At 37.9% G+C, this 24153-nt stretch overlaps 1 protein-coding gene across 1 annotated transcript in view; it reads left to right on the top strand.

Annotated features, from left to right (window-relative positions):
• LUZP2 (leucine zipper protein 2) overlaps nt 1–24153 on the top strand; it is a 200217-nt gene that overhangs the window by 144873 nt on the left and 31191 nt on the right. Inside the window, exons 8-9 of the mRNA XM_075094953.1 lie at nt 9325–9399; nt 13274–13438. Of these exons, the coding sequence (XP_074951054.1) occupies nt 9325–9399; nt 13274–13438 (240 nt within the window). The remainder of the gene's footprint in view (nt 1–9324; nt 9400–13273; nt 13439–24153) is intronic.

Genomic DNA, 24153 nt, shown 5'->3' with positions numbered 1-24153 from the left:
TTCTTTTTAATGTAAAGAGATAAGTGACATACAAGAATCACAGAACGGTAGGGGTTGGAAAAGATGTCTGGTGAAGGGATGTTATCATATGTATTTCCCAGTGAAGACACTGGAATATGTATTAACATAGTTCATTGATATCCTTATCAAAACAAATTTCTTTCTACGATTCTGGGTTTTTTTAGAGGTTTCACACAGTTTTGGCAATTACAGATTTGTGAAATGTGAATATTATTTACAAATTCAGGTCTATTAGTTTACTGTCAGTACATTTTTTACAACTCAGTTTTGAGCATGAAAGATTAACATTTTTAATTAACTGAAAAATCCAATTTTAAAAGTTTCTATATGGCCCTGAGGATGTGGCCTTAAGGATATGGACTTGCATTAGATGGTAACACAGTCTTAAATAGCTGGTCTGAGTTACTGTGTGAGACAAAGCGAGTCAATAGCCACTGTGAGACAAAGTCACTTAAATCTAGCAGCAGCAGCTCCAAATTTAACTGGCAGCATGCAGCTATTCAGTCAGCCTGAAGACCTGGTCTAACTCCTGCTAAAATGAGGAGAGGTTTACTATTGATATAAAATTGAAATTGCTTGGGACTTTGACTGACATTTTCCAAATGGTTTATTTGTAATCACGATTTTGAGTGTGCCCAGTAGGGTTGAAACATTTAAAAACTTTGTCACATTAAGTATTGAAAAAATTTCAAACTGCCCAAAGTTCAGAGGAAAAACAGGACTGAGGAAAGGACATAGAAGAAGCTAAAAGATGAAACAAAATCTCACCTTGTATAAACACTTAGCAGGTAAAATGGGGAATGTTTCCTATGAAAACTAGGGACCTGGATGCACGTGTGCTTTATGTCAACAAGGGGCAGGATGTTGGATGAGTAATGCCGATGGCGGAAGTAAGCTTTGAGAGCAACTGCTTTGGCACAATCATTTATCTTCAACATTTAAGTTTCTGCAGTGATAGGTGCTGTAGAGATTGCCGAGAATAATGTCTTTTTCTGAAATATTAGAACTGAAGACTTTTTATGCTGAGGATGTTGAGACATGATGTGCTGTCAGCCTCCGTGCAGTAAAGGAGGGAATGGTCAGACACAAACAAGAAATTGTGACTACGAAGAGCAGGCACCAGCCATGGTGCCCACACGGATTGGGTTTCCCTGGAACTGGAGAGACTGGGGGAGGCACCAAGGTGGTGCATTGGTGTCATGGTTTTAGCTGGGATAGAGTTACTTTTCTTCACCATAGCTGGCGCAGTGCTGTGCTTTGGACTCAGGATGAAGACAATGTTGATAACACACAGATGTTTCAGTTGTTGCTGGGTAGTGCTTGTACTAGTGAAGGATTAGTTAGTTGCTGACTGGGGCAGAACCATGACAGTTGGCCACCGCGTCCTTGGCGGCACCTGGCACGCATTGAAATCCAGAACCAGCTGCTCTCCTAGTCCTGGGGCTCCTCAACGAACCATGCTGTGGGGCGACCGCTTGGGAGATCACCCAGCTCCAGGCAATCAGCATCTGGAGCACAGTGATGTGTATGTCCTAAATTGGGTGTTCTTCCTAGCAGAGGCAATTTTTAATACCTTGGCACTTGTTCAAAATCAGACAGAAATATTGATTTGAGAGGATACTTCTGCATCACTGTTTCCCCCTTGCTTGATCCTGTTTTCTGGGATGTTGCTGACAGCAAATTCAGAGCCATCTACGTGATGATCTGTGGCATTAAATTCCCAGAATAAATACAATAAATTTTATCTGCATTTTGGGAGGGTTTTTGAGATTTCTCTGTTACTCATTGTTGGCTGATTCGGAGCCATTTTGTAATAATGAATCTGTTGATGTTGATGAATATTCTGTGTGTTGGATGTTTTAGGTTTTACTTTATTTATCAGCTGAATAGGAGGTAATGTTTTCAAAATTGAAAGTTTTAAGGTAGTTATCTCTTGACAAACACATTTAAGTTAAGTGATATTGCCAGATGTACTAGCTCTGTCTTCTTTGTTTGGTATTTTCCTGGCTGAATTATGCTCTTGACTGGAACGGTCAAATCTTAGAAAGAAGTCCCCAAACCAAAAAGTTGAAGCTTTGGGCAAGATGTGAACTAATCATCCCTTAAGAAAAGAGGAAGTAAATGTTTCCAGCTCACTACTGACAGAGAGGTCTAGAGCATTCTGGTATGCCCAACATGAATTTTAAAATGCTTACTCCCCTGGTGTTTGTTCTCTTACTGCTAAAATAAGGAATACAGTTATTTAAAGAAGAATAACTTAGAAAAGAAAGAGTGTCAGGTTGTTGTAATCATGTGGATCGGTTATCCATTAGAAATAACAACTGGTGCTAAAACCTAAGGTGGTCTGGCCTGATCTGAAGGGAAGAAAATCCCCTAAGGGAGGTAAAAAGGCAGACCAGGAACAAAAGTGAGTGATGTGGATCTTCTCTTCATGTGCGTCCTCTGAGCATGTTTCTGCAGAGAAACAGGTATTTTCCTTTAGTCAGAGGTCGAGTACTTCACTAAAACCCTAGTGAACTGCTCTTTTACTTTCATCATAAAGAGTTTTACGTGAAGGAAAAGCATGAGGGTTGGGGGAGGAAAAGTGAAATTTCAGCTAATAAAAAAGCAGAAAGGTCTTATTTCCTTTTTTTTGGTGGTTTTTTTTTTTTTTTTTTTAAACGTACATGCAGAATAGTCACAAATGAGAGAGAAAAGCATTGTGGCAGTAATGAGCATTAAGAAAATGTACAAGCTGCGAGACTTTGCAGAAATCATGTTTTTAACGGGCTTTTCTTCTTGTTTTAAGTGCTTGAAAAATAATTCAGATGTTGCTGAATGACTGGTTTTTGCTGCACGTCTGATTAAATGGAATAGCTGCCAAAAAGTGTTATTCTCGGTTACATTTAACACCTTGTGCTACAGTAAACAGTACAATTTAGAAGCACAGGTCTGTTTTTCTAAGATACAAATAACACTTACAGAATAAGCACAGTAGAATACTGTTTACCAGATAATTTATTAGAATTTCCGGTTAAGTGGTTTCCAATTAAAAAGTTGTCCTGGTTGGAAAATGTAATAATTTTTAGAGTAAAAAATTGTGCAGTAAATATTTTAACTTTTTTCTTAAATATTTACTTAAGACATGTGGAAAAAAATAGAGTTCAGAATATCCATTTATTTACTGTGTGGTTGAACATCTCTTGGACAATCACGTTTTCTAATTAAGCAGAATGTGTGATAATTCTGTCCTCAATAAACAGCAATCCTTGTTATGAAATACAATGTCTTTAAAAGTTTTGTAATAACCACATAAAATCCCAATTTATCATGTCCAGAAGTGAAGCGAACCCTGTCATGACTATGCTTATCTCTGCACGTGTGAGTAATCCTCCTAACGTGAAGCCATAACCTAGACTTTTCTGGCAAAAAACAAACAAACAAAAAACCCCAAACCTTTGAAATTTTGTATACAGAAAAAATAAAGGGAATGGAGTAATTTTTTTTCCCTGACTATTTTAAGCAGTTGCAAGTTAAAAAACAAAACAATAACAAACAATACACCAAAACCCACCCAACCCACCCCCCCCCCCAAAAAAAAAAAACAACAAAACAACAAAAAGCAAAACCACCCACCCCTCTGCAAAACCCCCCCAGAAAAATCCAACTGCAACAACAATAAATGCTGTCACCATTTATCTTGGATTCCACATTGACATGCTGTATAATGTTTCCAGGAAAGAAACGCTAAAAAGCTTTTTGAAAAATGTTTTTTGGCTGTGCTAACAAGCATGCAGTATTTGTAATAGCTGTACAACCGTGCAGCTCCGTCACCCACCTGACCTGAAACGTGACCCTTAATTATTCTGGTGGTGGAATTCATATCCTGCTATTAATGTGGAACAGGTCTGGGATCAAATAAGACTGAAAAGTTAAGGTGAGCACCACTCCCTCTGTCATCCCTCTGACCCACGCAGCACACACAGTGTTTGATCATAGTGAGGGGTCTTGTTTCTGGGGCTTTTCAGAAGCAAATAGGATTTTTTTTTCCAGCGAGTCATTTGCTATTGGCTTTGTTAAATCATACATGGAAATAGGATCATAGCCTGGATTTGCTGCCCTGTACCTTCAGGAAAGGTCTAGTAACTCACCTCATGGGTGAGAATCATTAGGTTTTGTCTGACTCTTTTCTGAGAATAAGTGGGAGGACTTGGAGGAGATCTCTGTGGAAAAGCCTATGGACTAGCCAGGACTGGGAAGAAAGGTCAGATCTGATCTACCTTTTCAGAATAAAAAAACCAACAAGAGCACTTAACTAAGCTGTATTTGGAGCTTATTTGTAAAGCACCACATTGTTATCAACAGTATGGTGTGGGTTGGATGAGTGGACAGTGAGGTGCACAGAGAACTGGCTGGACAGCAGAGCTCAGAGGGTCATGATCAATGGGGCAGAGTCTGGCTGGAGGCCTGTCACTAGTGGTGTTCCCCAGGGGTCTGTGCTGGGTCCATCCTGTTCAACATATTTATTCATCAGTGACCTGGATGAAGGGACAGAGTGTAACCTCAGCAAGTTCACTGATGATACCAAGCTGGGAGGAGCGGCTGATACACCAGAAGGCTGTGCTGCCGTCCAGCGAGACCTGGACAGGCTGGAGAGCTGGGCCAAGGGGAACCTCATGGAATTCAGTGGGAGCAAGTGCAAGGTCCTGCCCCTGGGGAGGAACAACCCCCCGCACCAGCACAGGCTGGGGGCTGAACTGCTGGGAAGTGGCTCTGTGAGAAGGACCTGGGAGTGCTGGTGGGCAGCCAGGTGACCCTGAGCCAGCACCGGGCCCTTGTGGCCAAGAAGGCCAATGGTATCCTGGTGTGCATTAAAAGGAGTGTGGGCAGCAGGTCGAGGGAGGCTATCCTCCCCCTCTGCTCTGCCCTAGTGAGGCCACATCTGGAGTGCTGTGTCCAGTTTGGGCCTCCCAGTTTAAGAAGGACAAGGAACTGCCTGAGCAAGTCCAGCAGAGAGCTGCCAGGATGATCAGGGGGCTGGAGCATCTCCCTTATGAGGAAAGGCTGAGAGACTTGGGTTTGTTCAGCCTGGAGAAGAGAAGGCTGAGGGGGGATTTCATCAATACCTGTAAAAATCTAAAGGGTGGGTGTCAAGAGGATGGGACTGGACTCTTTTCATTAGTGCCCAACGCCAGGCCAAGGGGCAACGGGCACAAGCTGGAACCAGGAAGTTCCACTTTAAATATCAGAAAAAACCCCTTCCCTGTGCGGGTGCCGGAGCAGGGGCACAGGCTGCCCAGGGAGGGTGTGGAGTCCCTTCCCTGGAGACATTCACACCCCGCCTGGACGCGGCCCTGTGCCCCTGCTCTGGGTGTGCCTGCTCACGCAGGGGGGTTGGACGAGATGGTCTCCAGGGGTCCCTTCCAACCCCCACCGTTCTGTGAATATGTAATCCAGCAGTAATTTTTTCATTGTATTTATGTCAGTATGTTTGTCCCAAGAAAGGTCATTGAAAGGATTAACAAAATTTATAACTTCTCCAAAGGTACATAAAAGACCACTAGTGAATGGGGTTTTTTTTCTTCTAATGTGACTAAGGAAGTGAGAAGCTTCTAGCCACTGTTTTTCAGATTACAAAACTTCTGCCTTGCCCACCCTGTTTTGTTGCTTTTGTGTGACTTTGAGGAACATGAACAACTCAACTAAATATATTTTATTGCTATGATGTTTACAAATTCTTGACATTCAAAGCCATCATCCCAAAGACAAGTAGGCATTGCCTTCACTTTATTTACATGCAGAAATTCTTTCTGGTCTGAATTACTCATTATAAAAACATTCTATGTCAATTTGGATTTCTTTCTGTCTACTTGAAATCAGACCAATCCTTTTGCTTTTTATATTTATGCCTGGAAGAATTTAAATATGGGCATTTTGTGTAATGAAATTCACAATGAGTAAAGGTAAGTACATTGATTTAAGTGAGCTAGAAAAGTGTACTCACTGACAGTAATTGCTCAGTGCACTCTATCAGAGGATGAAAAAATGATTTATCTCACTGTTTCCTCTATAAGACCTGATTCTACAGGAATGCCTGAGAGAAACTTAATACTTCTAATTTTTTCCATGCTTTTTAAAGGCACTTTCGTCGTTATCAGAAATGGCCTGTGTAGTCCTACTGGTATTTTGTCCTTTTTCTTTATTCTGTATCCAAGCTACAGTAATTGAATTAAGCTCCCTTAAAAACTTCTAAATTTGAACAGCAGTGAAACTATTGCAATATTAATTCAGCCGTGACAGACAAAAATTTTCAGGAAAAAAATTGATTATTCTACAGTTTTGGGACTTAGACGTAAATAAATATCACTACTTTCAAGTGAGTGGTTCCACAAAAATTCATTTTTAATGACAGGATTTTAGTCTCACTTTACGTCCGTTGGATTGATATCACTGGCCTCTTGGCTCAGTAATCTGTGAAGTAAAATAAATACACGTGAAAGTTGCAGAAAAATTTAGTCTATCAAAATATGACAAAATTACCAAAAATAAGACTGTCTTGATAAGTGATGCATTCAGAAAGATTTTATTAGTACATATGATCCTGTCCTGTGGAAGAATACTTTTTTGCCATCGAGGAAAATACCTTCAGTTTATGTGAGCAATGTTATTACAATATATTAACTCTTTCTAATGGTAGCAATTAAAGAAAGTAAACGCTTTTCCTCCAACCTGAGTTTCATTGACTAAAATTATTTAGCACCAGACATTCCCCTGCAAGGAAGAAAGCAGCAGTCACCTGTAGCCACCATTACCTGCTTTCTATCAACTACCCAGATTTGCAGATGCCTACATAATGCATGCGTTGAGGGAAACCAGACATCCTGAACTTCATAACTTTAGGTCTGGTATTCCACTGACTCAACTGTAACAGAGATGGTGCTGAACGGAGAAGTTGCCTGGTTCTCTGGCCCACACCGTGTGGCAATCCATCATCTTCCATGTGGTTCTGATCCCTTAGCAATGCACACCATCTGAGACGCTATCCCGGCCCTCATTTATCACCTAAACGTTACTTTGTATAGTTTCGTTTTTAATGCCAATTCAGATGATTTAATTATATGTCCTGTTTTTCAAATCTTCCTCCTCATTAATTGAAAACGTATTAATTCCTATAACTATAATGTAAAATTATATTAATAAGAAGCAATAATTAAAATGTTAATGATGAGAGAAATTACTTGGTCTAGTAATTCTAGTATCTAATGAGAACTGTCTCTGTACCTGACAGAGCCAGGCTTAATGTTCAGTCTTTCAAATGTTGACTGGGACCATGTTGATTGCGAGTGATATTATGTACCATATTTAGTAACAAATGCAAATGTTATGGAACAGTAGACAAAGTCTTATATGGTAATGTTTTTTTCTCTAATGAGCCAATAATAAGGATGGTTAAATTTTGCAAGTTCTGATGAAGTGGAAGGCTGCTTTCTGCATGCTCTGTTGCCAGACTGAGAAACCAAACCATTGGTCTGATCTGTGTGTGATAGTGACTGGTATCAGGTGTAAGAAATGGGATGCAGTGGAAATTGGGGACTGCGTTCACAAGAGCCTTCCCCGCCTCTGAGGAAGCAGTTGACTTCTGTTTTGAAGCCAGATTGTCTAATCGTGCATGGTTTTGACTAATGAAACTGTGTGGCTGCTCTGATAAATCTGCAGATAAACGCCTAATCCTGTTTTTAAATGCGACTAAGTAGGTCTTTACATGAGCACAGAACTGAAAATGCCAGGCTTTTGTCATTTTATCAGCCAGTACAGCCTATGCCTAATGCTAATAAATAATAAATATGACTTGAGGTATCTGCTGAGGACCACAGGCTTGCCTAAGATAATACATGTCACCTTTGAAATGTGCTGGAAGTACTGTCATTGCCCCAACACAGAGACCAAGTTAACCAAGTTTTGTGGGGTTTATGCTAAACAGCATTTAGGTTGTGTAGCTATACATTAAGGTATGCTATGGTCAGCAGAGTCTTGAAAAGTCTGGCAGGAAAATAATATCTGGCTGGGATGAACTCCTGAAACCTGGTAAGCATGGGGTGCTGCTGAGGGGAAGGGTGCTTGCAAATATTTGGTCAAAATGAAAATGTGTTGCTCTTTAAATGAGAAATAAGAACTTGATCCAATTATTCTGTATGCACAAAATGTACATGACCTAATCAGAATCTCAGAGAGAAAGAACAACTGGTTAGTCCAGTGTCGTTCTCTATGGTTCCTTTCATAAACAAGGAAAACTACTGGGCAATTTTTGCAAATACAATGGTAAAAGAAAACTGTACCTTATTGCTTTTGATTGCATGGTAATGGGCTGTTAATGACAGGGCTGAGAACTGCTGGGATCTGGGAGCTCCTGCTTCCCTAAAATGGAAAGTTTTTGCAGACAATAGATTTCCCTAAAGCGAGCAGTCTGTGAGTGTGTCTGGCTCCTAGGCAAGGGGAGAGAAAAATCATTGTCTTTATTTGCTGAGGATTTAAAAGCATCTCCTGAACCCCAGCACTCAATACATTGCATATACATCGTAAAAAAGCCAGATCTCCTCCTGAAGGCCTCTACAGGAGAATAACGTTATGTCATATAAAACGCCAGCACTGCTTCCACATAGGGAGCAGACTGCTTGCCTGACCCTGACTTCAGATGCAAATCTCCCAAAATGCCTTCGCACTATGTAGTTGCATAACTAGCTATTCTTGGGAATTTTCCTCTCATATCTCCAGGGAAGGAGGTGGTGAAATAAATCTGGAGTTAACCCCTTGTACACCAGCAGAGAGTAGCATTTCATAATGTGTCTACATGCATGAACGTTTGGGTGTTTTCTGATTTCTCTGTTTATGGCATGTTACCTTATTGTCAGCATCTCAGTGTTTAGAACTACAAAGTAGTGTTTCAAATTACAAACAGAGGTCAGATGAATGAACAAAATAATAAAAACTGTTTGAATACTTTGAATTTTCCAGAAGGATATTGTTGTATAATTCTAAATATTTTATAGTATGGAATTACTTTTGCTACTGACATTGAAATTAGAGTAAACTTGCATTCACATAAATGGAGCAGATTTGAGCTCAGTTCCCACATAAAAATACACTTTTTCTCAGGAAAAAAGCAATCCCTTGAGGCCTGGTCTTTTTGCAAGCAATTCTGACCCAATTCATGTATATTACTGGTAAAAATTATATCCTTTCCTCTCTCACAGGCACTGCATGATAAATTATGGGAAAAAAATGCATTGTAGTTTGCATCAGCTTTTTTCTTCTTTATTCCCACAGGCACAACAGCTAACAGATCTGGAGCAAAAACTAGCAGTTGCAAAAGATGAATTGGAAAAGGCAGCCCTTGACAAAGTAAGAAGTGTAACATAATGTAAGCATGTGTATCTCTATCAGCTGTGAATGTTTCAGTGTAATTTGACAGAAACAAATTAAAGTCTTGAAAAGATTTAGGTGCATACTTAATTGCATGTACCTGGGTGTAACGCCACTGAAGTCAGTGGAACTAATTGTGATGCATGAAGTTAAGTACAGCTGCAAAGTCATTTAAGAGAAGGGCAATCAAATTAGAAAGAAACATCTCAAAAACCCACAGAAAGCCAAACGCTACAATTCTTTATGTGCAAAAGTACACTAATGGGAATATGCCTGTAACGATACCATCCTGAGCTGAGGTTTAGTCGTAGTTCCAAGTAGGGTGCAGCATGGAAATGTGTCAGTCGCTTGTTAGGGTAGGACTGATGTGACGGAGCTAACTTCTGTGGGCAGAGGTGCCCACTCAGGACAGGGGAGCTGTGGGGAGTCCCAGGAAGGGGACAAAGCAGGACACGTTCACACCAGTCACCTGTGCAATAGGGGAACTTTCTTCTAGATTTAAGGTAGCTGAGAAGAAAACACTGTGTGATAGAGAAGCAGTTTATCAGAAAGGAGAGGCTTTAATATGCTGTCAAAGACTACTTTTTTGGTTTGGTGTTCTAGTATTTTCAGATTCAATTAGACATCAAAAAAAAAGAGTATGTCCCTTGCACCGAAGCATTTTTATTTAATCTTCAATATTGTAATCACAGAAATCATCCTTTTGACTGAGGATTTGCATCCAGCACTGCAAAACGTCATCTATATAAGCAATGCTCACAATAGCATTATCCAAACCTGTGTCTGCTTCTTGTGATATACCACATGTTTCTTGTTAGTACACTGGACTGAGTGGCTCCACATATTAATTGAAAAATTAAGCATGTTCCCCCCTTTGCATGTATAACACTGAGATGTGGTCTCTCACTAGTGCTAGCATACTGCCTGTGGCAGTGGCAAGAGAGCAACTGTTGCAGCACATATCTTCTAAATGCAATTATTCATTATAGTGCAGACAGCAGTGAAGGAGAAAGCAAAGAACATTTGAGATAGGGAACTTTTAATGAGAATGCTATTAAGGGATTTGGTCTGCAAATTAAAAGAGGATTTGCAGCACACCCAACTGATTTCCCTGACCCTCTGTTTCTTTCCTATTAAATATTATAGAATTTTAATTTAGGGTTCATTTATGGTTCTGCAGGCTTACCAGAAGCCTGGTGTCATCTTCTTGCAAGTTACCATTGAGAGCCTTTGGATGGCATCGTTGCTTACATGCTGCAAAAGTGCCGTGGAAATTGCAAGCAGGCGTTAAAAACGCAGCGCAGGTGAAGGAAAAAGGCAAAGTTCATAGCAGTGAGAATTGTGAGACAGTCGTATGAGACTAGAAATACCTGTGTTTGACTAGTTCTAACTGCAGAGTGATAAACCCATTTAAGTTGCAGGTACATTTTTCCCCTGGTTAGGAGCTTTTCTGTGCGAACTATGAACTTAAAAGGGTTAGAGATGGCCTATAGTCCATCCATGTCTTCAGTGAAGACTTGGCCTTAACTGTCTTGACAACGTTAGCGCACATAGTTTCAGCTAAAGGAATGGAAGCAATGTGTAAAGCAATACACATTTTTGGAACGTGAGCTGTACTTGAAATGAATAATTGAGTGACTGAATCTCAGACTGTGCCTATAAATAGGTATTAAAATGTATTTCTCTTTTGGGAGGGTATCAGACTTTTCTATTAAATATTAGTTCATGCTGACAGTGGACTTAGTGTCTCTCATAAGTCTATTTACACTACAGCACTTTTCTAGTTCCCATGATGGACCCTTGAAAGACTGAGAATTTTTGCATTACCACAGCCCAGATTGTTCTGTACTGAATCCAACCACATGACAAGAGTATAAACAGATCTGGGAAGTCGGAAGACATGCCTCATATGCTGGTAATATTTTGACTGGCACACAGCCTGCTTTGACCACAATCACATCTACGCAAGATTATAGAGAACTTTGTCAAATGAAATCCTTGGTTCCGATAGTGTTTCCTTAGGTTGTACTCTCTTCCTGCCCATTTATAGATCTCCTATCAGGAAAGTCAAAACTGAATTTTGCTACCCACGGGACGAAGACAAAATATTCTGCTTTTACTTTTGGAATGGCAAAATGTCTGGCTGTAGGCAAGGCAGAACAAGCGCTGGATGGCAGGGGCAGGAGATGAGGACAATAAATTTTCCAGAGGGATTTCTGGGTGGGAGGAGTGTGGTTTCACAGCAGTGTGATTTGCAGGGACCCCGTGGGTCATATAGTGCTATAATGGCTGAGTCCGTATGTTCAAGCACAATTAGACAGCATGCTACCTCTGCCGGTTTGGTGTCTGAGCTTATTTTGACTATGTCAAATAGTGATTTATGTTCACTGTTCAGTCACTTATTGAAAAGGTAGGGCAAAAGACACATCACACAAAAAGAAGTATGCTAAGATCTTCTGTTGTCATTTAGAAATTAAAAGATCCCCAAGTCAGATGGATAAAGGAATCCTTCCCCTTTTACACTGCCATTAGGTCAGAGACGTATTAGTCTGACTTGAGGTTCATACATTTTAATAAGTAGTAATTCATACGAAGTACTGTCCTCTCTGATGACAATCTAGCATTCCTCCTCACTGCACACATCTTAAGGGAAAGACATTTAATTTTGTCTGTTTGCAAACCAAACAAACTCCATTCCATCTCCTATTTCTTTGATTTTCCTATTTGTGTTGTGCATTAATAGTCTTTTTATGGTTGTCTTTGATCCTACCATTGAAATGTAGCCTGCTAAACTGGTTCTGTCTGTTTATTTTTAAAGAATCACTCAGATTTCCCAGTTATGAGATACATTCCCAGGTTCCAGTTCAGTGCAAGTTTGTTATCTGATGTAAAACATGGAGTATTTGTTGGGTTCTAAAAAACACTTATTCCACAAATAAACTAAAATAAGGTGGTGTATACTGAATGCCATTGCTTGGGATCCATATAACTGAAATGTTTTTATATTGTATAGATAATATTTCGTATATGTAGTATGTAGTGTGTAACATGTTGCATATACATATATTTTTCCATCAACTTTTTCACACAATCCTTGATTTATGTATCTTCAAAAAAAAACCCAAACCAACAAACAAAAAAACCCAACTTTGACGGTCAAAATAGTGCTGATGTAGCCTGTATTTATAGGCACATTCTTAAAGAATAAGAACAAGTTTGTTTTTGCTTTTTTTTTTTTTTTTTTGGAGGCCAAACACTGCCTAACTCAACCTGAAATTAAGATAAGGAAGTTCCCTCAATATCTAACATTTGAGTCTAAGTGACTTGCTGTGATGGAGCGAAGATTTAAAATGAGATTTCCTCAGTGCCATAAGTTATCTCACTGTTCTTACTGTCTCAGCTTATTTCACTGACAGGCTGTTATTTTCATTAACACATCCATTTCTGTGAGTCACATGTCCATGTTCTAACACGAGTTGCAGCACTTCACTGCTTAAAAGTTTTATTTAGCTTGATGGACAGTAATGGATCCGGAAAATCATATTCTTAACAGACAGAAAGATCTATGGTTTATTTACTATACAGTGCAGCAGCATAATATACACAGGTATGTTCATGAGGGAAGTCATCTTTCTGTTGGTTTAAAATCAATATTTATAACCTGTGGAAATACACTAATTATTCTGAACATTATAAACAGCAAAGTCTGTGTCTCTGTAATGGCCTTAATTTCTTCCATTAATAAGAAAAAACAGCAGCTCTGCATAAATGTTTGGTTTGATGCAGAGAGAGGAAGCAAGCAATTCTGTTCATAACACATCTTACAGAACTGATGATTTCTTATTTTCCCCAGGAGTCGCAGCTGAAAGCTCTGAAGGAAACCGTGCAGCTTTGCCTGTCTTCCGTTCTGCACAGCCGGCCTCCTGCTACAAATCTAATCCCTTCGAAACCAGCTGAGAAGCTGATATCCCCAGTTACAAAGGGCTCAAAAGTTCCATTTCAAGTGACAAGCACCAAGGTACGGTTTCTCTCTTGGTTTTCTTTGTTAAATGTCTTTGAAAGTTTGTCCTGTAAGAGCATCCATCTGGAACTAAGGAGAGTTTACAATTCGTTGAAAGATTAGGATCGACTTCAAGGATAATTCTACATCTGTTTCTGATGTCAATAAACTTTTAAAGTTGGGAAGCAGCTACTTTTTTTGCTGAGGAACAAAATTATGCCTATCACTTGCCAGATAGACCATGTCTGCATAACAAACCTACAAGGAAGATGGATTTACATCTAGAAAAAGTGAGGCTGTTAATTCATAGGATTATTTACCTGTCAGGTGCTGATAGTGAGTTTGTGGTAATATAGCACTAAAGAGTAAGACAGTTTTTGCTTATTGTGGTTTTTATTTCTTTTAGCGAAAAAGGCTGATATAAAAATGTAAAATAGTCTGGGACACCCAAATCAAACTTGCCAGAAGCGATCTGTAGAATTGATAATAGGGCATAGGGAATATTCCAGTCATGCAAGATGGGAAGGGCAGTTTAGGAGAAATCATGAGGAAAAAAAATTATGAAAAGTGTTTTGATTCCTTAGATTCAAGCATTTCAATACAGCCAAGATCTACAGTGGTAACAACTGTCCTGATAACTTTCATCTCTAGGGTTGCATTTTGCTCATGTGTCCAATAGATCTAGAAGAAATCTGTGATTTCAAATAAAAAGGAAGTTTTACAGAAGAATGACCGAAGGACGCTTTAATGTCTTCCTCAAATTCCAAATCTCTTTCCTGAAATGTAAATAGGAATTGCTAACTCACATAGCCAGTTTGTAATTTTTAGACTGCAGCTGTTGATATTCACTATTAGTACAGAGGCTGAAGCCAAAAATTAGTAATATTTCCATATGTAACTAAAATTTAAATATAATTTCAGAAAGCAGAATATAACTATAAAACCAGATCTTACATTGTTGTGATTGTTGGCTCCTTAATAACTGATAAGAAGAAACCTTCATTCCCAAAAATTATTACCTCTGGAAACAAAGCACTGTATTAATTAATAGCAGCACACAGGGATATTAGTGCTCATGTAGATTAAGATCACCAGTTCTATGATCTGCAGGAAAGTGGACGCTTCTATTGTGGGTCACGCAGACTGAGCTTCACCCTGGGATCTCAGGAGCATATTTCTCCTCTTTAATGTGGCTCTAGAATTGTCTGTCTCGTTCTTATTGTCCTTCGCTTCAAGTTGGAAGTGTTTGTGCCTCTGTCAAGAAAGCAGAGGTGTACTGAAGGACAAGGTCGAACAAGCCACTGTGTCTGTGTTTAAGATTGGTATAGGGTCAGAGCCTTGGAAGCATTTGAGGTTTCATTGGTTTTACAGGTATTGCTATAGTGCAACAAAGGAAATGGGAATACAGTGTTGAGATTAAAATTAGATTTTTGATATCTCACTGAAACACAGACTACTCCTCCTTCTTTTTGCTGTGATCCTATAGATTTTGTTTAATGTTCCTGTTTGTAAAATGAATCAGTATTTCTGTGCTCCAGCCTTTTGAGAACCAGCACTTAGTCCTCTGTATCCAAAAGTGCTTGAATAAGCTATACTGCCTCTTTAATAGACATTGCTCACATTTCTCTGCACTTGGCATATGCCATGAAAATGTCTGAGAAAATAATGGTCTGCAATCCTCTTCTTCCACACATTGACACCTCATTATTACAAAACTGTGCATTATCTGTGATTATAAACCACTGAAATCTCCTACTGTGAAATAGGTTGTCAAAGAATCATAGTCAGTACAGAATTATACCCTCTGCACTTCAGCTGTATTACAGAAGGCTTTTTTTATGATGACATCCATTCTTACGTATCTTTTTCTTGGCTTGTTCTTCCTTTTACAAACCAACTAACTCTTAACTACAGATGTATAGCTTTATTTTTTATTAGATTTACATTAACATTTTGATATAGCAGGCTAGTATTTTTAGGTGAATATAAATGTGTGTGATTTCTTAAAAACGTTTTTGTACGTAAAAATGGGAACTTCAGATGAGCAGCGCTTACGCATCTTGTCTGATAAGCAGCAGTTTCACCTTCAGGAAAGAAATTGTGATTCATCTGGTAAACATCTTTTTTCAAAGATATTCTCATCCCGCTTAAAAAATTGCTTTCTGAAAATGTCAAATTTATTCTAAACCCATTGGAGGGTACATAATACAGTGTATGATACCTGTATCACTTGGGGACAATCACCCCTGGGACTGGGGTGATTCCTGCTTTAAAAAAAAAAACCAAAGATGCAGGTAAGTAGATTGTATATTTGTCTTCATAATAGGTAACTGTAATACCCGAGTACTCGTTAGAAATGGTATTTAACACAAGAACATGGTGTAGAAAGGATAATTAGGAAAGCAAATTGCCGAATTTCTTGGCAAGGTTCATTTTAATAATTGATGCCCTAGTGAGGTTTTCTGGTCTTTCTAGAGAATGTGATATAAAGAAGCATAAATCAGGTTTAAAAAAATCAGTGCAAAGCAGTGACTGAATCAGTGCAAAAAAGTTGTTGTTCAGGAGAGCTCCGTAGTTTGGAAGAGTGGTAGAAACGGGAAATTCTTACATGTAAATTATAGAAAATGTTCCCTTGAAGTGATCAAAAGCAGTATCGGTCTGAGGTGCAGTTTGTGACGTGCTTTAAAGTAGTTAATGTTTACAATGTGCAAGAATGTGAAACAGAATTTACCATTTGAATTGGCACTAATATTGCAGACGAAAACCATTTTACCTGTCACGTACCTGTCATAACACCGATACTGGTGCTGAAAGCATTGACCATTACAAATGGATTTAGGGTTCTGTGCCTACAAGTTCAGTGACAATAATTAAAACCAAGCGTAACCAGAAGGCTGATCATTAGTCCTGAACGATGAGGTCTTTAACTTTCTGGATTGTTGACAATTATTTTTATTATATAGCTTATTTTGCACTCTAATGTCACAGCAATAACCATTCCGTGCTCTGCCAATGGAAAATGCTCCCAGACTAGTTGGGAGTTGTCAGATCTGGCTTTCGTTGTATCAGTTTCCTTGCTTCATTCCCATTACAGAGGTGATGAGGAAAGAGAAAAATGAAGAGAAAGGAGGAGGACCTGAACTGCGCTTTCCTTTTTAATCTCTAGAACAGTGCTTAGGGACCTGGGTACTTAGTATTGTTAATGGATGGGAACTGTAACATTTACTAGGCTACCTGCTGTGGGAAATGTGGGTTGGTATCATTCACGAATCAGAGCACTGGTACTGACTTCCTACTGAGGCATTTTCTGCGCTTACAGTATCTCAGCATAATAAATGTGAATTTATATGGAGGCAGTAGAGGGAATGCATTCTTACTCCATTTGTTTTAAATCCTCTTTCTGAAAAAGGTTGACTTTTTTATTTTTTATAAGGTATATCGTGATAATAGCTATTATTCTAGTATGTTTGGCCGTGCAATATAAAGATACCCGCGCTCCAGACGCAACAAAATGAGCTTTAGTAACACTGCGGAAAATTAATGGCAAACCAAATAAAAGTGAAACAGAAGAAAAGTCTGTTTCCAGTAGTGAAGTTGAATACACAAATGGTGGGGTATACAGCGACACAAATAACAGAATAATAGTGACTGGTTTGTTCCATAGTGTTTTTGCCTAATGCAAAAAACCTTGTTTCATGCATTCCCCAGATGAATTCCTTCATTATAAATGCCCTGTGGTTATTGTGTATTTTGTGAACTGCACTATTTTAAGAATGGAAATGCACATGAATTTCAAACTGTGAGCATAACACCCCCTCCCATATTTTACAGACCGTAGGTGGAAAGACTACCTATGAATGCCATTTCAGTGTCCCAGTCTTGATGGAGGAAATACAGGCTGAGTAAGAACGAGAACTATTCTTCTGTAGAAATGTCTAGTACAGACTGAAAGGGGAACTCCACTCCATTTTTAAAAGATTTAAAGATCTAGCAACAAAATGCATCACTTTTGTGGTAAAAACTGCTGCAAGGAGCCATTGCCTCTGCCTCACATATATTTTGAACGTTGTAGTCTCAAGCATACATTGATCAGTGTAAAAGATCAGAAAAATGCAAGTACTGTGGGCCATCCTCCTTTTATTTGGCAATAAGTACATCATTCATCACCCACCAAAGTAAGCTTGGGGAACTTTATATCTTTATTAAGGCTAAGAAAGTGGTCTTGTCGGAGCAGGAATGAGGATAGCTTATGAGACTGTTCAGAGACCGTACAAGTCTGGAAAGTTGGTCAAGAACAAAGGTAGACTATGAAAAGGCTTTTGACATGGCCATATAGGAATTTAAGAGTCTGAGTTTTCTGTGTTAGTACAGAAAGAATGTATTTAGGCTAAATTTAAGCTCACAGTTTTTTCTGAGTGCATAGGTACTGAGCATCTTATACAGACACAGAACAAGGGTGCTGAAAAAATAAGATGATCGTAGTGTCAAGAGTCTTGGCTTCTTCACTAATTTAATCAGGTGGTTTGATTTTTTTTTGAAAAAAAAAAAAAAAAAAACAAAACAACTCTTTATAAAGGTTCTATGTTATATCTAGGAAGCCAGAGTATTTCTTAGGCTCTAGACCTCATCCGTTTCATTCTACAAAAGTAGAAATTATTGATATAACTATTTATGTAAAATAATACTATAATAGTTAATTAGTTTTGCCAAATATTAGTTATAAAATTATTATCATATTACTGATAATACTTTGGATGTTATAATTATATAATTGACTAGAAATTTGAAAAACATTGTAGATGTATGTGTACATTTCTTTAAAATATACATATATGCTCTGACGGAATGAAGGAATGTTTGGAACGTGTAGGCAGGACACAATCCATATTTCTGAAGAATGAACAAAGTTTGGTGTTTTTTTTTCTAACTGTCTTTTAAGAGGGTTTTTGTAGATCCCAGAAAGTTAACAGAATAGCTTAAGATCAATGTAAAATTAACCAGCTGAAAGTAGCAATATGTTGTCTCATCTTTCTCCCTTTGTAGGTTTAGAAACCTAAATCAGAACACATTACTTAAAGAATAATTTCTCTTTTCTAAGATCAGAGCTATTACTGTTCATATAATTTATCATAATAGTCCAGTATCAATGAAGGTTCTGAACCTTTAAACAAAACAAGTGCCAATTCTTTGCTCAAGAACCTATGAAACACACAAATATAATTATGGACATATTTTTGTCCTTACAGGAGATATTAAGATGTTGAAACCTTTTCTAACATGTCTGCTTAGCTTTACTCGGGGTGATCTCTGTATAAGATGCTGAAAACTTATCTTGGAAGTTATTCTTTGATTTAGGCATTACATTTCAAGCTGACATTATAGCATTATGCCAGGAAGCACACCAAATCTCGTCCGTAATAACCCTGCTCCAGAGACTGAAAGACGGGCAAATGGACTTCTAGAAAATAAAAGATGCTAGACTGGATTTTAAAGATATTAATGAAATTAATCAGATATCTGAAATTTACGACGTGTGTACACCTTTCGGTAACGTAGTCTTCAATTTGTGGATTTGGAAAACCAAAGCTTTAAAACGTAAACTCTTTGTGACTGTTCTTTTCCAATTTTCAATTGCTATGTACGTCCTCGCTGTTGCCTGAATCGTTCTCTGCATCCCTCTGGTGTTTCAGACCATGAGGGTAGAGAAAGGCTTTAGCAGTCATGTGTTTTCCTCTGTCCTTTGTTGCTAAATACTCGTCATTTCTCCTAACTTACTACTTTTCAACATTAGTCTCATTCTCTCTAAGTATTCCCTTCCAACATCTACGCCTTCCTTAAACTTAAGAATAATAGACGTCACTAGGCTGTTTCTTCTCCTATAAAATAAGCATTCGGGTCTCAGAGAGCAGTGGGTCCAGTGTTGTCTGAGACAGCTTTGTGAAAGGGTCTGTTTCTAAAAGATGGTAAAATATAAGCTTAGAATTGAAAAAATGACAGGTTTTAAACAAAAAATTAAGTCTGTTTTGTTTCCTGTGAGGGTGAATGAAAATTCTATGTAATTATGGAAAACACAGAGCAAAACATTTTATTTAATTGAACTCCAGGATAATACAAACCATTACAGATATAGCACGGCGTGCTTGGATTGACCTGGAGATCGTGTGCTCACAACTGAGGAACAAAAAGTAGTCTGTATCCTCTTAACTTTATCAGAGGAAACAGAGGTTGACCCTAAGAGCAAAAAAAGTAATATATGTGGTCAGCTATAAGTAAACAGCAAGAGAGTGAGGGCAGGGAATAGATGTGCGCTCCATTAAAGCCTTAGCAGTCTGCCTCTGTCGTACCTCAGTGCTTTTCTACTGCTGTTGCCTCAAACTTTGCTTCTGCCAGAGTTAATGAGATATCACTGACACCTGCAGTTTTGGTGACCTGTAGATCATTGCATTCAGCACAGGGATTGGTAAACCGTAATTAAAAAAAGAAAAAGGCAATTACTAAGTGCAGTGTCAGCCACATTTTGTAATACACAGTAATGACATACAGTCATATAACCCTTTCCTAATACATAAATATTATGAGAATAAAATAGCATTGAAAAATGACACTATCCATTGTTTTGGAATTTAATTTCAAAGACAGTAAGGAATGTGCGTCTCCTACGGTATTTGCCATGGAAAACTCAGGTATTATGAGTATCTGTAAGGTTAATGTAGTAAGAAATTTGTTTTTAAAAAGATAAAAGGTAATTTAATTGCAGAAACATGACTAGCATGACTTATTTCTTTATGTAAGTCTCTCCTGTTCTGCTTTTTATAGCTCTCTTTGGGCTTATAGACTTTTATTCTCATTATGATCAACTAGATGCTAACTATAGTCTTATATTATCGTTAATGATTCATAAGAGTATGGCAACTCTTCCTCATATGTTTTATTTCCAGAATTTGCTTTAGATTTACTATGTTTTCGCTGTTGCCTTAGAAAGCTTCCATGGAACTTTTTCTACAGCACTGTTTCTTCACTGACTAATTTTTAATAAAATTTTATTGCATGCTGGAAAATGTTTAACACCAGAGATCATTAAATTGAAAGCTGAAGCTCTTTGCTTTTATTACTTACTTTAAAGACATCTTCATTATTAGCACATTATCTTGATAGTAAATTAGTTTTAGTGGTTTTTTTCCAACTGGATACTATCAAAGGAAATTGGAAAAAAAGCACCTGGCATCTCTTATTTAGTCCATAACCCAAAACTAATATCTTACTCCTTCAAGTTTTAGTGGCACGATCTTTACAATTGTCTTCATTAACTACTTGACCTCACTCCTCTTTGTTAGAGTATAAGTAGCTGGACTGGTCCATTACCCCAGGGTTCAACTCTGAAATTAGCGCTGGGCTAAAGAGGTAACTCCAAATATCCTCTTTTTTAATTAATGTCTTTACTTATCAGATGTCTCTGTAAAGTGTCCCATAATCTAGTACACAATATGTCCCAAAAATACTGTGGGCTACTGCTTGACAGTGGTTGGAAATAGATATAAGTGTATCACACTTAAGTTTCTTAAGGGATGTTTAAATAACATCAGAAACCCAGACTGTTAGGTATGGCTAATGGTCTCGTGTGGGCCTGGGGATTAGCACGGACAGCTGACATCCATTTTCTGAAGTTCTGCTTCAGTCTAGAACCAGGCCCCCATGCTAGAGTGGCCCCAGGCTTGCTGTGACATTCAGCAGCTTTCTGGAGAAGCTTACTTGTCTTTTTCTCTATCGAAAGGGAGAAAGAGAAGGAAGATCCCCTTAACTGCTTTCCAGATGTTGTTATTTTAGAGATATCTTTCCTCACCTACTCATATCTCATATCAAGTGATTTTTTTTTTTTTAATGTTTCTCTCTCTTCCCCTGCCTCGGTGACAGTGGACATGACTGGGGAAAAGTACAGTATTTATAATTTTAGGTAAACATATGTTTAGCAGAAAAACAGTGGCACATTATTTTATCTGCTGACTTTCCTGGCTGATGTATTTGTCACATGTTCTGTCAAATAATAGGTCTATGTGAGAAATGAAAGCAAAACTAAATTTATGTGCCTTTGCAGTTGTAAACTGCATTAGTAAACCTATTTTAAGATTCGTTAGTACTAGCACTTTTTTCTACTGATGTTACATGTAAAAGAAGGCACTAAATGAGCAGAGGATCTAATTAATCATTTTAAGTGGCTTACAAACTTGAATGTCATTGTGAAAGTACTCCCAAAGGAATTTTGTTACCCAAGGATATATTAAAGATTTATTTCAAAATTATTAATGCGGGTATTCTGTATACAATATCTATGATAAATCTATTGTTGCAAAGTTTCACTTCGTATGTGTACATGGAGCCAAGTGGGAAACATTAGAGATAGTTAAGTGATCTTTTTCTTTAATTTGAGCAAAGACACGATTTGGAAAATATTCACAAAGGAAATATTGATTGACTCTGGGCGTTTTGGCCATTAATAGGAATTTTCTAGCAATTTGATTAAAAACATTGCAATGAATCATGAAGTGTAAGAAAAGCAGAAAAATAATTAAAAAAAAAATGTTATTTTATTTTCAATGAGAAAATAACACAGTGCGAAGGAATGTTCTCTTATATAATGGAAAAGCAGACATTCAATTAAAACAAAAAACCTTTTCGTATCTAGCCTATATTTGTTCAAATCCTTAAAAGTTAAATGGATGGTGTTTAAATTGAATGTTTGAAGCAGTGAAAAATGGAGTCATACAATAAATGACTATTAAATCTTTTTTATTACTGAATATTTTGAGGTAGTTTACAGCTTATTTATGGAATCCTATTTTCTCATATCTTTTGAAAAAAAATAGTCCTTATCATTGTTGATGGACGTATGATCATTGTTGATGGCATTGTCAGGTTGGGTTTGAGATTTTGGGTTTTTGTTTTGTTTTTATAAGAACAACTGTCTTTGTAAGATGGGACTAACAACAATAAGTTGGAACAAAGACCAGATTTATTTTAGAAAAACTTCCTCTACCAGGATTCCTAAATCAATAAGCCTCTTTTAAGGCATGACTGGGGAGAAAAACGTCTAAGTCTCAAAAGGAAAATCATTTCTCCAAGTGATCTCAGTTATGAAACTCAGCGTGTGGTTCAGAAGGGTTCCAGCTGCACAGAGTTGGTCCTCCTGGGATCTGTAACTCTGCTGGGGTTGGGCATCTTTGGCTTCATCTTCCTGAAAATACAGAAGTTCACATCTGTGGCTGTAACTTCAGTAGTTGCTTTGTTCATCTGGGAAGACTGTAATTGCCTATAAAGCATATTCTGGTGGAGCATATTAATCCTGCCCTGAAATGTAAGAAGTGGTATACAATGCTCATTATCCCACAGCTAATTGTGTTTTCCCCTGTGATGGCTGTAGAAAATCAAGACTGTTATTGAAGGAATGTGTGTGTTTGGTTCTTTCAGTTTCTTAAGTATTATAACATCAAAAAAACGCCTCTTTAAGACGCTTAAGTATCTTGACAGTTTTATGAAAGAAAGTTTTGATATTTTGTCCTCTGCAGTGAAGGACAGCCTGTTTTAAAACTTTAGAATTGGTGGAAAAATGAAGAGCAGTAGAAGGTGTATTTATACATGAAATAGAATGTGTATTTATACACATAGTTGTACCCCTGAGTATATACCCATCCCTCTAGCCATCCTTGAACTTTGCATACTACAAAATCTTAGATATTCAAACTTGCCTGCTCTATAAGAAAAAAATGATGGTAAAATTTAGCTGTTAATAAGGGAATGTGAAATTATAGGTTTAGATACAATTTAATATAGGTAATTGACTGGTATAAACTTATTAACAAGTTTTTTCTCTAATAATTCTTATTATATGTATGATGTTCCAACAAAAACTGGTTTTGAAACCTAATTAATTCTATTTTTTCTTGTTGTTTTAGCTACAGACACATTTACAATAGACATTGAGAGTTACTGCTAAACAAACGGTTATTAGAAGAAGTTTGAAGTGAAATGATCCACATCAAGTGAGCTAATTGTGTTCTGGCATTAGACATAAGTGTTCACGAGTAAGTAGGCAACTCAAGCAATGGACTTCTGCTGTCTACCTCCAGTCTTTGATATCATGTTGGAGTAATATATTGGCATCGATGAAAGCTGCTTTACACTGGGAATTTATTATATCGTCATAGATACTAAGGACATAATAAACCCTGTGGACATCTAGTCTTACTGGGCATAATATTTGCCACAAAGTCTTTCTATACAAATTTCGATGTATACCTTGAAAATTTTATTCTACTGCTTGTATAAAGACTCCTTAATAATGCTATCATCCATGTCCTCAGTACCAGAAATTCAGCAAAAAGGCATTATAAACACATAATTCAGACCTTTCCTATCTTGCATGCTGTGATCCAGCATAACCGAAGTCCAGGTTGTGCCTGTTCCTACACTGACATTCATGAGAAGGAAAAAAAACCCTAGGTAGCTCTCCCTCTCCCTCACAATCTAGTTCAGCTAGGCAGAATTATAACCACCCCTTATTCTCTACTACCCTTAAGCATATTTCGGTTTTTAGATATTAGATAAAAGAGCTGAGCAGGCAAAATCTAGACCAGGACAGTAAATTTCCTGTACACTAATTTAGCAACTGACATATTGTGTCATCATTGCCGAGTGCCCCAAGAAGCATTGTACTGCTCTGAGGAAAATGCCATCTGACC

Source organism: Phalacrocorax aristotelis, chromosome 5 (assembly GCF_949628215.1).
Source record: "Phalacrocorax aristotelis chromosome 5, bGulAri2.1, whole genome shotgun sequence".
In the NCBI taxonomy this organism is placed as follows: Eukaryota; Metazoa; Chordata; class Aves; order Suliformes; family Phalacrocoracidae; genus Phalacrocorax; species Phalacrocorax aristotelis.
This window is presented reverse-complemented; position numbering and strand designations above follow the sequence as displayed.